The sequence below is a fragment of the Leptonychotes weddellii genome, unplaced genomic scaffold, assembly GCF_054177405.1.
Source record: "Leptonychotes weddellii isolate Sample4059 unplaced genomic scaffold, ASM5417740v2 HiC_scaffold_2737, whole genome shotgun sequence".
NCBI lineage: Eukaryota > Metazoa > Chordata > Mammalia > Carnivora > Phocidae > Leptonychotes > Leptonychotes weddellii.
Genome location: NW_027867118.1, coordinates 1 through 12261, shown reverse-complemented (window position 1 = coordinate 12261; position 12261 = coordinate 1). Strand labels below are relative to the sequence as shown.

Genomic DNA, 12261 nt, shown 5'->3' with positions numbered 1-12261 from the left:
ATCAGGATTCTGACTTGGCCACCTGAGTAGTCTCTCGCCGCCGTGCATGCCTGGAGGCACCGCTTACAGAAGGGCAGCCCCAGGTTGGCAGCACGCCGCCCTCCTTGTCCCAGGCCCCCTGGCAGCCATGGCAAAGACAGGTCCAAAGCCAGCATACCCAGCGCTCCACTCGAAACTCTCTCCTACTGACTTTCCAATAAAGACAAGACGAAAGGTTAAAAAATAAGACATTTCTGTTAAAAGTTAAAGGTTTTCAAAGTTTACACATGCACACAGGTGCTTCCACTATCTCATGGCTTTCTCAAGTCACTGACAAGCACATACAAACTGGTCTGGCAAACATGCTTTGGCTACCTAACTCCCCCGAGTTTTTGTATTTGGAGTAAGCCCGCTCACTCAGGGGAAACCAAACACTTGCCAGAATGTCCCCGTTGCTGCTGTTGCCCCCACACAGGCAGGACAGAGGGCAGGGAACACTCTTGCGCTCCTGAACAGGCAGAGCCGAGCTAGGCTCTCAGCTTCGCAAAGCAGCCGCGACCGCCGGGACCGGAAAGAGCCACCCTCCACCCTGAGCACCGTCTGTCCAGGCAAGGGAGCGGGCTGCTCAGCTGGGCCTCCCAACCCGCAGCTCTCAACACCGACTGCACCTTACAGGCCGTGGAGAACCTGGAGCAAAATCCCGACGGCCTGAGCCATGGGTCAGTTCAGTCAGAATCTCTGGGAACGTCACCAGATAAAGGTCATTTTTGAAGTTCCCCGGGGGGGGGGGGGAGGGTTCTGATGCCCAAGGAGGGGACAACCACAGCAGCCCCTCCTTTCTCAACTCTTAACCTTCTTAGAAGTCCCCCGTGTTCCAATTTAAAACATTTGACATGTCTGACACACTTCTTCAATTATGAAGAAGTTATGACATATGGATGCTTAAGTTTCTACCAGTGATTTGTAATGGGTTAAAAAAAAAAACAGAGCACCCAGACTTCATTAAAAAAATTTATTTTCATATAAAAGTGCCAAAATATCCACCAATGTCATAATCTATCTCAACAACCAGTTTACGCTAGTAATCAAAACACAAGCCTCTTTATTCACGTTGTTTAAAAATCAAATTCTTTTCACACATTCCCACAGTAGCTTGAGTCTCTAGACAGTGGGAAGCTTGCATTCCTATTTGCTGTGGTAGTCCATATGTCCAGGTTCATATAGGCACGAAACGGGTTAAACCCTGGGTAGTATTCCTTGCACATGACAGCCTGGTTTTCCATGTGAGTCGAATGTTCCGTGGTGGGATTGATGGGGCAGCAACTTTCGTATACATCACTTTGCGGGGCCCAGATGGAACCAAAAAGTCCAGACATTGGAGACAAGCTTCGGGTGCTTGTGAGGTAGGGCTGAGGTGTACATGAGGAGGGGACAAAAAGAAATTTTTTAGAAAGGCAACATCAAGGTTGAATGCATACCAGTGGACACCACAGTGGTACCCATCCGAGTCCCTGGGAAGTCATTAAACTATTCTCAACCCTCTGGGTTGCCTCAACGCCATTTTTCTCCAACAGAGGGTTGTGAAATCCTCATCTCACTGGATAAACTTATTTTCAACCCAAGGAAGGACCCCTAGGTCAAATGCGCTCGATCCATAAAAAGTGTCTTGAGTGGATGGGAGAGGGAGGAGGCATGGGGCTTTTAGGCTCAGAAGGGCGCTGACAGGCAGGAAGCCCTCAGGACCCACTCACGGACCACTGACCAACCTTTTGGTCATTTGGATTCGTTCCTCTCTGAGCACAGATGAAAAGGTCAGCAGGGCCGCGTTTAGAAACACAGCTGTGTCACGGGGGGCTTCCTGGCCCAAACTCAATTTTATGGACACAGCATCGCTCCTCCGTGTCCTCTGGGACGCCTTTCTCATTCAGGGCGGCTAAACCGCCCGTGTCCGCAAGCCCCCACCTGTCTGACTATGCACTAGGCTCCTTCAGAGGGAGGCTAGCCTGGCTTCTGTGATCTTAAGGAAACAAGCCAGGCTTTGGCCGATCTGAACCTGACTCTGAAGTGAAGTGAGACCAGGATTAAAGAAGCACCAGAAAGAACTCGGAGCTGCCCTGGGGTCATGACACTGACCGGAGAATTGAGAAGACCTGCATGTCCCCAGGCAGTCGGCATGTTGGGCGGGGGGCTCCAGGTAGATGGAGAGTTGTGATCCATAAAGTCTGTCTGAATTTCGGCAGGACAAGGGAAGCCATTGGGGTAATTCATGTTTTCTACAAAGAGTGGAAGACAACAACATAGGTAAACATTTTTACGGTGAGATCTGAATTCCCACTCTCAGGCCAAAAGCTTTCAAGGCCTTACCATACTGCCGAGGTAAAGACAGGTGTAGATACTCACCCCATGGGGACCAGGCGGGCCATTACACTGTCATTCTCAAGGTTAAACCTATCAGATATGCTACCTGGGAAGCCCTCAGGAAGCCCTCAGGAAGGTCTTCCTCTGGGCTTGATGTTCTGTATTTGACAATTTGATGGGAGGCTTTTTAATAAACACTCCTGCAGCCTGGAATCGTGTTGATTCTTACCAGTCCTTAACATTTGCTTTTATTACCTGTCGTGCCGACCTCAGCCTCCTGCACATACACCATGAAACCAGCACTTCTTAGCTAAGCAGGAAGGTACAGTTGTCCCTGCCTTAACCACAAGAGATATGTTCCAGGACCCCCAGTGGATGTCTGAAGCCACGGATACTCCCGAGCCCTGTGTACGTTGTTTTCTTCCTATACATAAATACCCGGGGTAAAGTGTAATTTATAAATCAGGCACAGCAAGAGATTAACTAATAAAATCGAAAAATTTTAACAACATACTGTGATAAAAGTTATGTGACTGGGCCCTCTTTTCTCTTTCCCTCTCAAAATACCTTGTTGTACCGCACTCACCCTTCTTGTGAGGCTGTGAGGTAATACAGTGCCTACGTGAGGAGAGGAGGTGAGGTGAATGACAGACACTGTGACACAGCATTCGGCTACTATCGACCTTCTGACAACACGTCAGGAGGAGGCTCATCTGCTTCTGGAAGGCAGCTGACCGCGGGTAACTGAAGCCACAGAAAGCACAACCCGGATAACGGGGTGCTGCGGTAACACACACAAGCCTCCCAAGCCCGGGAAGAAAGTCACCCCAGCACCCCCCTGTGGCTAGCATGGCGCAAGGCAGGTATCGAAATCCGGTGAAGTCCATCCACTTACACGGCTTAGAGCCTCCTTGAAAAGGTAGCCCCACTATGAGAAATCGTGATCAGGCTGTAATGTAAAATAGGGACATTTTGCAGCTTATCAGGGAAATCTCATAGCTCTTAGTGTTTATTATTACTGATGCTTGAGCCCAAGCATCTGCAACTTCCCACAGCTTCCCCTCCTGGCTCTCTGTTCCGTCCTTCTGCTCCACCACCCAGGGGAGGAAGAGTTAGGCCCTGCTGAGGAACAAGCCCGTACTTGTTTCCATTTCACTCGGGACTTGTCTGCCTAAAAAGTACAGCAAACACCTAAATCCTCAGCCTCCCAATGGATAATCTACAATCTTAAGTCCACAGAAATCCAAATGACCCAGGTCTACCAAATCTGAGGGACTAAATAGATCAGGGTTATTTGTAGAAGCCCCCAGACAGCCAGGTTGAGAGGGCTGTTTGAGACCATCTAAAATTATACATGGCAGGCCTGCACAACTGAACGCACATGAAGCCACTCGGCAGCTTCCTGTAAGGTCATTCTCAAAGGTTCTCACTGTTAAAGGTGCATTCTTTTTTAAAAAAAATTAACATATAGTGTATTATTAGTTTCAGGGATAGAATTTAGTGATTCACCAGTTGCACAGAACACCCAGTGTTCAACATATCACATGCTCTCCTTAATGCCCATCACCCAGTTACCCCAACCCCCTCCCCTCCAGCAACCCTCAGTTTGTTTCCTAGAGTTAAGAGTCTCTCATGGTTTGTCTCCCTCTCTGATTTTGTCTTATTTTTCCTTCCCTTCCCCTATGTTCATCTGTTTTGTTTTTAAAGGCACATTCCTAATAAACAGACAAATAACAACAAAAGTCCAAGCTCATGAATACACAGAACAGACTGGTGATTGTCAGAGCCGGGGGGTGGAGGGGGTGGAGGCGAGTGGGGTGTATGTAAAATGGATGAAGGTGCTCAAGTGGTACAAACTCCCCATGATAAGATGAATCCATCCCGGAGATACAGTGTACGGTCATGGTGAGCAGAGTTAACAAATATCCTATCGTGTATTTATAAGGTGCTAAGAGAGATCTTAAAAATTTTCCTCACAGGGGCACCTGGGTGGCTCAGTCGTTAAGCGTCTGCCTTCAGCTCAGGTCATGATCTCAGGGTCCTGGGATCGAGCCCCGCATTGGGCTCCCTGCTCGGCGGGAAGCCTGCTTCTCCCTCTGCCTCTGCCGCTCCCCCCTGCTTGTGCTCTCGTTCTCAAATAAATAAAATATTTAAAAAAAAAAAGTTTTCCTCACAGAGAGAACATTTGTAATCATGTACAGGGATGGGTGGTGACTAGACTTACTGTAGCCATCACTTCCCAGTACATACCAATAGCCAATCATTACGTCATACACCTGAAACTAATACAATGTTCTGGGTCAATTGTATCGAAGTTGCTTTTAAAAAGGTACATTCTGGAGGAGATTATGCTAAGTGAAATAAGTCAAGCAGAGAAAGTCAATTATCATATGGTTTCAATTATTTGTGGAACATAAGGAATAGCATGGAGGACATTAGGAGAAGGAAGGGAAAAATGAAGGGGGGGAAATTGGAGGGAGAGATGAACCATGAGAGACTATGGACTCCGGGAAACAATCTGAGGGTTCTAGAGGGAAGGGGGGTGGGGGGATGGGCTAGCCTGGTGATGGGTATTAAAGAGGGCATGTACTGCATGGAGCACTGGGTGTTATACGAAAACAGTGAATCATGGATCACTACATCAAAAACTAATGATGTATTGTATGGTGACATAACATAATAAAATAAAATAAAAATTAAAAAAAAAAGGTACATTCTTCTGCAGTTAGTGCCTCAGGTCCATCCACTTTCTGCTTCGACTTTTCTGAAAGTAAAAGAATGGCATCGGATTGTTCGAGCAGCTTTTACCTTCCGGAAAGGCATTATAATCGTTCAGTTCCAATGGACAGTACACGCTGGGGAACTGGCCTTCACAGGCTGCGCTCCAGTCAATGAAACTGCTACAAAACACAAGAGGTCTCGTTTCAGAAGCAGGATGTCAAAAGACCGAGTGAAGAAAGAGGAGAACGATTTCATGGCCCAGCATCCTAGTCACTGCTCATCCCTCAGTTTTGGAAGAGAAAAGATGTACTTTCTCAAGTCCCAGGATCAAAGACTTCCTGACTGAACGCTCCCCGCCAATGACACGGCCTTGCAGGATGGATGGCTCCGGTGGGGAGCACACTCGCCTGATCACCAGGTGGGCTAAGTCCAACTGGAGGCAGAATCCAAGGCCCTGGCTTCCGGAGCGCTCTGGGAGAGTGACTGCGCTACCCCGAGGCTCTCAGCCTCAGCAGGTGCGGCTCTAAAGCGTCCCCCTCACCCAGGGCAGGGTCGGCATTCATCTCAGGGGAGCCAAAACCAGCACGACTGATTCGCGACAGATACTTATGATCACGATTACAAACTGGAGTCTCATGATAGAGAGAAGAAAGTCAATACCACTGTAATAAACTGAACCAAAAAAGAAAACCTCAAATAGATTCCGTGATTAAACACAGATGCCACCATTTTCTCACGTTCTCACCACTGAACGTCCTTGACATCCAATAACAAATTAAAGAAACTGCTCCCGTGTAATGGTCTTTCAATACTCAAACTATCTGATCTTTCTTAACATTTTCAATGTGTTCATGATGAATGCCACGGAAAAATGGAAATCTCTGCTCCGTCAGGTGGTAGGAGTTGTGAGTGATTGTTTTTCCAAACGGGCCTCTATTAACAGACCATCTTTTCAACTTAAGGAGGAAAGTAATGATGTGGTCAGCAGCTATGTTGCTCTTATTTCATGTTTCTCTCACCCAGGCTTTGTTGTTTTCTAAGACATCACAACGCAACTTCAAGAGGCAGATGGAAACACCCAGCTAAGGTGCACAGGGGAAGGAAGCCTGGCCCCCAATTTTGCAAGGCCTGCCTAACGGACTGAACTCCAGTCCCCTTAGGCTAAGCGAGGCAACGACCAGAGAAGAGATTCTGTACCTATTATGCACGGGGGCCGGGCCCTGCATCACGCCAGGCATGGTGTTCTCCACAGCGCAGTTGAAGCTGCTTGTCACACACACGGGCTGTGTGGGCCACAGGTCTCCAGGTGGGTAAAGACCTAAGGAAGAGAACAAGTCCTCTCAGTCTACCCTCTTCCCTCCTTGGCCCTCATCCCACCCTTCCTGCATCTTCTCTTCTTTCCTTCTAGAAAACACTCCCTGCAAGTCACCCACACGTGCTGATCATCCCTGTCTTCCCTGACCCTTTTTGGGATATACTTTCAGGATACAAAGCAGAAAGATGGGGTCTAAGGAGAACGCCACTGTTCCACTGACAATTCAACAATAGCAAGTCCAAAATGTATCCAAAGGACGGTGCAGAAGCCCATGCTTTCAAAGTCGGCTCCAAGGCGTAGGGCAGTTTTCAAATCTAGCAGAATTTATATAAGCAAAAGCAAGTCCGTGTATCAGAGCTCAGTGATGCCACGGGGAGTGAACATTGGGCTCATCCTGCCACAAACCCCGACCGCAGCCACGTGGGAAGCAGGTGCTACAGGACAACAGGAGACACGAGCACCTCGGCTACAAGGCAGGGGCAGCCCGAGTCAGAGGCCCCTGATGACGCCGATCCAGAGAGCAGGTGCCTTCCAGAGTGCACGGAAGTGCGGTGACGTGGCTCGGACGAGAGGGCCCACCCCCCCCCCCCCCACCTGCTCGTCTTCACCGGCTCCCTGGCCTGCCATGTGGAGGGACCCCTGGATGCCGGTAGCAAGAGTCTGCGCCTCACCTTTATCTTCTTCAACACCTGCAGGCCCGGCAGGAAGGCTGGGACAGGGAGGTTCTGTGTATTGTGGGAGATTATTCATGTTTCTGTGGAGAAAGCGAGAAAATGAGGATCTACGGATTTCTTCTGTACAAGGACATACCAACTTTGTTCAACCAAGTCTGAGTTTTACAGGAATTCTTCCCCCAAGAAACAGAAATACTAGAGACACAAAGGTACACAGCCAGAAAAGGGTTAAGGGATATCCAATTTCCAAGACCCAGCAAAGCCTGTTTTTAATACACAACAAAATCAGTTTAACTGAGGCCAACTGCAGGCTCCCATCTGCCCAGCACCAGCCGGCAGCAGGTATCGATCCCTAGTCACTGTACGCTCCACCGCTCCCAAAACAGTCGACAGCTTGCCTCGTCCCCCTGCTGAACTTCCTTCTTCACAGGTGCATCCATCTAACGTTAACGAGAGCCTCCTGTCCTCTCACAACGCGACCAGCGCCTAAGGAAATGCGATCATGTTCTCACTCAAAAACCCTCTGCTTGCTGAGTCCCCTCCTCTTGTCCCGCTCAACAAAAGCCACTTGTCTATTTTGTTCGATGGGGCAGCAATCATCACAGAGTGGAGTCATAACCATGGGAGGATCGGCTAGCTTCTTGCAAAACTCCCTACGTCATCAGTGCTCAGTTTTATTTCAAGTCCTAGCAAAGAGTAGATGACACCCATCCCTACAATAACTGCAGTTTCTCTTTCTGCTTTCAGGAATGAGATGTGTTCTTTTTTTTTTTCCCCTTAAGATTTATTTATTTAAGAGAGAAAGAGCGCACGCAAGCTGGGGGAGGGGCAGAGGGAGAGGGACAAGCAGACTCCCCGCTGAGCCTGAGCTCTGAGCCCGTCGGGGGCTCGATCCCAGGACCCTGGGATCATGACCTGAGCCAAAGGCAGACGCTTTACCGACTGAGCCACCCAGGCGCCCCAGAAATGGGATGTGTTCTAATGTGGCTTTATCACTGGCAGCAACAGGGCTCCCAGAGACATGCCCACAGGAAACATGTTTACTCGGAAGGATCCTGCTTTCTGAATTATGAGCGAAATTGGATGTTACTTTCTTTCATTCTTAAAAAGCTTTCCTATTTCCACCTGCAGAACCAAGTACAAAGCAGCAAGCAGCACAGTGACAGAAAAAGATAATACATAAAACACACTATAAAAGCTAGAAAGTCAAACACTTACGTGGGATTGCAGATGTTATGAGAAAGATTCAAGGAGATGGGAGTTTCTGAAGAAAAGTCGTTTTGTGAAACATTGTCTCCTGCATAGAAGCAAAAAAATTATCACAAGCTTTTACAAATGTAATTTAACTGCACTATGTATTAAAGTGCAGACTGCTAATATCACTAACCCTGAATGAGCAATTCATTTCTCACTCTTAACTGATTCTCACATTAGTAATTTTATTTTTTAAAAATCTCTATTATATTTATCTTTTCATTGAAAACTTACTAACTTAAATTTCTGGATTTGGGACTCACAGTGTTTTAATTATGGAAAAAAGCTGAAACTGTTAATATTACGTAACTTTCTCATAAGGATTTTTCTGATAAAAGAAATCTTGCCATATAAATAGATCCCTGCAGTTTATAAAAGTGCCACTGTAGGAAACCTATGAAAACAAACGTAAGTTTAGAGAAGAAAAACAGAAGTCACCTGCGATGATGCTGCCGTTCAACATCAGGTGCACTTCCTTACTATCTCTTTTTATGTGCATGCATATGTATAAAATTGGGCTCACACTTCATATATACTTTGTCTTTATGGTCTTTTACACCATTAATTATACTGGGGGCATTTTCCTGATAGTACATAACCCTCAAACAACCTATAAACTACATATTAAGTACGGCAACACCATCAATAATTTTTACCATCTTGCTCCTTGGCCTTCCCTAGGCAAAAGCTGCACTTCTATTCTTTGTTACTAAGGACCGATTTTTAAAAATCTTGAGCTGGCATCATCAGGCAAACTTTGTCTTCGGTGGTGGATGGAGCTGTGCTTGGTGTAGGCTGCGAAAGCCAAGCTTCCTCAGGCCAGACGCATCCCCGCTATCAAAGCACGAACGTGGACCTGCCTGCCTTCATCTGAGCCTGCATGCGGCTCCACGTGAGGGAAGACAGTCTCCCCCAGAGGGGGCAGGACTGCTATGTTTCTGAGAAGATCTTATCTCTTTATGCCTAAAGCACAGTACACAGTAATAAACAGTGCATATCAGTGATATTAAAATTTTATGGGGGGTCATTAAGAAAACAATGTCGCAAAGGCTCCTGGCGATGGGAGGTGGGGGAGCTGATAACGAAACACAGCCTGAAGATACACGTGGGTGCCCTGTGTAGGTTTTTATGGCTATCGTGCCCGGGTCTCTCAGACAAGACCTTCTTTTATAGGTCTCACCGCGGGGAGGAGACAGAGAAGAGAGACAGCCCAGAGGCTGCTGAAGGGAGCTGTCTGTGGCTTGAAGCGGTCTGTCTGGGGGAGGAGACAGGGTTCGAGCCCGAGCCCCTGGCGGTGAGCAAACTGGGGTGTGGAACAAGCCGCCAACCTCTCTGAGCCCGGGGCCTCGCACCTCAGCCTGGCCCGGGGACGTTGGCCCTCCCTCTCAAGGCCGTGTGGGAGCAGTGTGAGTGTGACTGGGGAACGAAGGCCTCACATGTGCGAGCTTCTCAATCTCACCACCGTTTCCTTACACAAAGACTAAATTTACTATGTTGAAAACAATAGTGGAAAGGAACAAACTCCATCTTTATATGGTCACAGAGCTTAAAAAAACACCAAGTGAAAGAAGCAATATGCAGAATGATATACTGAAGTGCAATTTCCTTTACGTAAGTCACAAATATTCTATACTTTGTTGGTGGACATATGAAGGTAAAATAAAATATGGACTAGAAGAATACACACCAAGTTCACGACAGTGGACAGTGATGCTCTTGAGGAGGTAAAAGTGGAACAGACTATAAGGCATTATTAAAAAAAAACAAAACGAGGGTAAATACAACAAAAGTTAAGTTAATTCTTTGACCTTTCCCAAATCTCCAAATTTCTCAAAAATAAGAGCGTGCCGCAATGTCCACAGAAGCATTATTCACAAGAGCCAAAATGTGGAAACACCCCAAGTGGCCATCAACAGATGAATGGATAATCAAAATGTGGTATGTACATGGAATGGAATATTATTCGGCCTTAAAAAGGAAGGCTGGAAGAACCTTGGAGAAATTACGCTAAGTGAAATAAGCCAGACACAAAAGGACAACCACTGTGTGATTCTACTTAGACACTAGAGTAGTCAAAGTGATCGAGACAGGAAGTAGCAGAGAGGCTTCCAGGGGCTGGGGGAGCGGGGACTGGGGAACAGAGAGCCGTTGTTTAAAGGTGCAGAGTCTGTTGGGGCTGATGAGAAGATTCGGGGAATGGATGGTTACGCAATAGGAGTGCTCTTAATGTCACTGAATGCTACACTTAAAAACGGTAAATTCTGTTACAAATATTTTACCATAATAAAAACGCGCAAGTGATAAAATAAATGTGGAAGTTCTTTGAACTGTTTCAAAGATACACACTGAAATGATGATGATGATGATGATGATGATGATGATGGGGTGGGGAGGGGAGGGGAGGGGAGGGGAGGGGAAAAAAAGGAAGGAGGGAAAAACAAGAGAGTGAATGAAATCCAAAACGAAGCCGGTACTCCAACCTGCGGCCCTGCGTGGGTTCCAGGCGCTGGAAGGCAGATCCTGGCCTGGTACCGGGCTCGCCAAGGGCGGTTGGCAGGCCGCCACCCCCCCTGCCCCCCGGGACTCACCGGCCGGCAGGAAGTGCTGAGGGCCCGCCACAGGCTTCTTGTCCCCATCGGAGCTACTGCTGCTCCAGCTGCCCCAGCTGCCCCGGCTGGCCCGCACACTGCCCGACGAGCTGCCGCAGTCCGAGCTGGAATCGGAGCAGGACTTCTCCACACACTTCTTCCCGGGCTTCGGGTAGTAGCCCTCTGCGGGAAGGCAGAGAGACGTCGCGTTTCAGTTAAACAATTTTCAACTGGATGCCACGTCCCATCAAAGGAGAGAGGTAAAATTAGGAAGGAGGCCACGTTCAGCTTCAGAGTCTGCTCTACCTCTGCTCATCCAGGGAGAAGAATGAAGTTACCTGACACCAATGATGGGACGTGGAGGAACCGTGGGGGATGAGCTCTGCCTATGGGATGGACGCTCACACGTGTCCGGGGCTCAGACCGTCCATACCAACGATAACTGTGATCTAACAATGGTTCTGGAAATAAACACTCCGAGCCTACTCAACCAGACTGGAAATTTATAGGTAATGTCCCACTCTCTTCTATTAAGATTTCCACTAAGAGCTTCAAATTATTATTTATGTGTAGGTGGAAAGAACCTCCAATAAAACCAAAAAGCAACACGTGTGTCAAGGGAATAAGTGAGAGGACGGAGGGAGAAACTCCCTAACTCTGTCAGCTGGCGTGTCTGCCAGCCTGCACGCGCTGACGCGGACGTGTGTCTGGGGACACAGGTGCTGGCTGGGAGCATGACCACTCCCCCGCCCCCTCCCCCACGGCTACAGCCAGCTTCAGCGGCCCGAGGCTCCTGCTATGCTCTGCCCTACCCTGGACCTAGCTCTGGGTGCCCTCTACCTCCCACTCCCAGAGTCTCTGCCCAGCAGTTCTCGGGTGGGCCAGCAGCCTGGTCTGCAGGAACCACCTGGCTCAGGTGTGTGAGAAGAACACGGTTCCCACCTGGCCTTCCCCCAGAGTAAGCAACCACTGTGTCTTCAGCACCCTGCATGGGGAGAGTGGAGAATGGCCAAGTTTTAGAGGAAGCGGGGCGAACACCAGAGGCCTGCCCAGGTTCAAAAGAATCTCAGGTTTCCAGTCTCATCCTGATAGCTTTCCATTTGGGCTGCTGTAAGCTAAGTTGCCTATAAAGTGATAATCTCAAGACCCATTTATTATTATTATTGTTATTATTATGTTCAGTTAGTCACCATACAATACATCATTAGTTTCTGATGTAGTGATCCATGATTCACTGTTTTCGTGTAACACCCAGTGCTCCATGCAGTACGTGCCCTCCTTAATACCCATCACCGGGCTGACCCATCCCCCCATGCCCTTCCCCTCTAAAACCCTCAGTTTGTTTCTCGGAGTCCATAGTCTCTCATGGTTC

At 48.1% G+C, this 12261-nt stretch overlaps 1 protein-coding gene across 1 annotated transcript; it reads right to left on the bottom strand.

The window, feature by feature from the left end:
* Positions 1-215: 215 nt before the first annotated feature.
* Positions 216-11080, bottom strand: LOC145718994 (transmembrane protein 131-like). The gene is made up of 7 exons (XM_081810509.1): positions 10890-11080; positions 8266-8344; positions 7045-7127; positions 6256-6376; positions 5146-5237; positions 2113-2252; positions 216-1388 (listed from the first exon to the last, which is right to left on the bottom strand). Exons 3-7 carry the CDS (start codon positions 7121-7123, stop codon positions 1113-1115), a joined length of 708 nt encoding a protein of 235 aa, XP_081666635.1. The 5' UTR covers positions 7124-7127; positions 8266-8344; positions 10890-11080; the 3' UTR covers positions 216-1112.
* Positions 11081-12261: the final 1181 nt, after the last annotated feature.

Bases quoted from the DNA above. Each gene is read 5' to 3' on its own strand.
- LOC145718994 (XM_081810509.1), bottom strand. From the start codon at position 7,123: ATGAATAATCTCCCACAATACACAGAACCTCCCTGTCCCAGCCTTCCT. The intron at 6,377-7,044 runs GTGAGGCGCAGA...TCTCTTCCTTAG, and splicing joins AGGTGTTGAAGAAGATAAAG to GTCTTTACCCACCTGGAGAC. The intron at 5,238-6,255 runs GTACAGAATCTC...TGTGTTTTGTAG, and splicing joins CCGGCCCCCGTGCATAATAG to CAGTTTCATTGACTGGAGCG.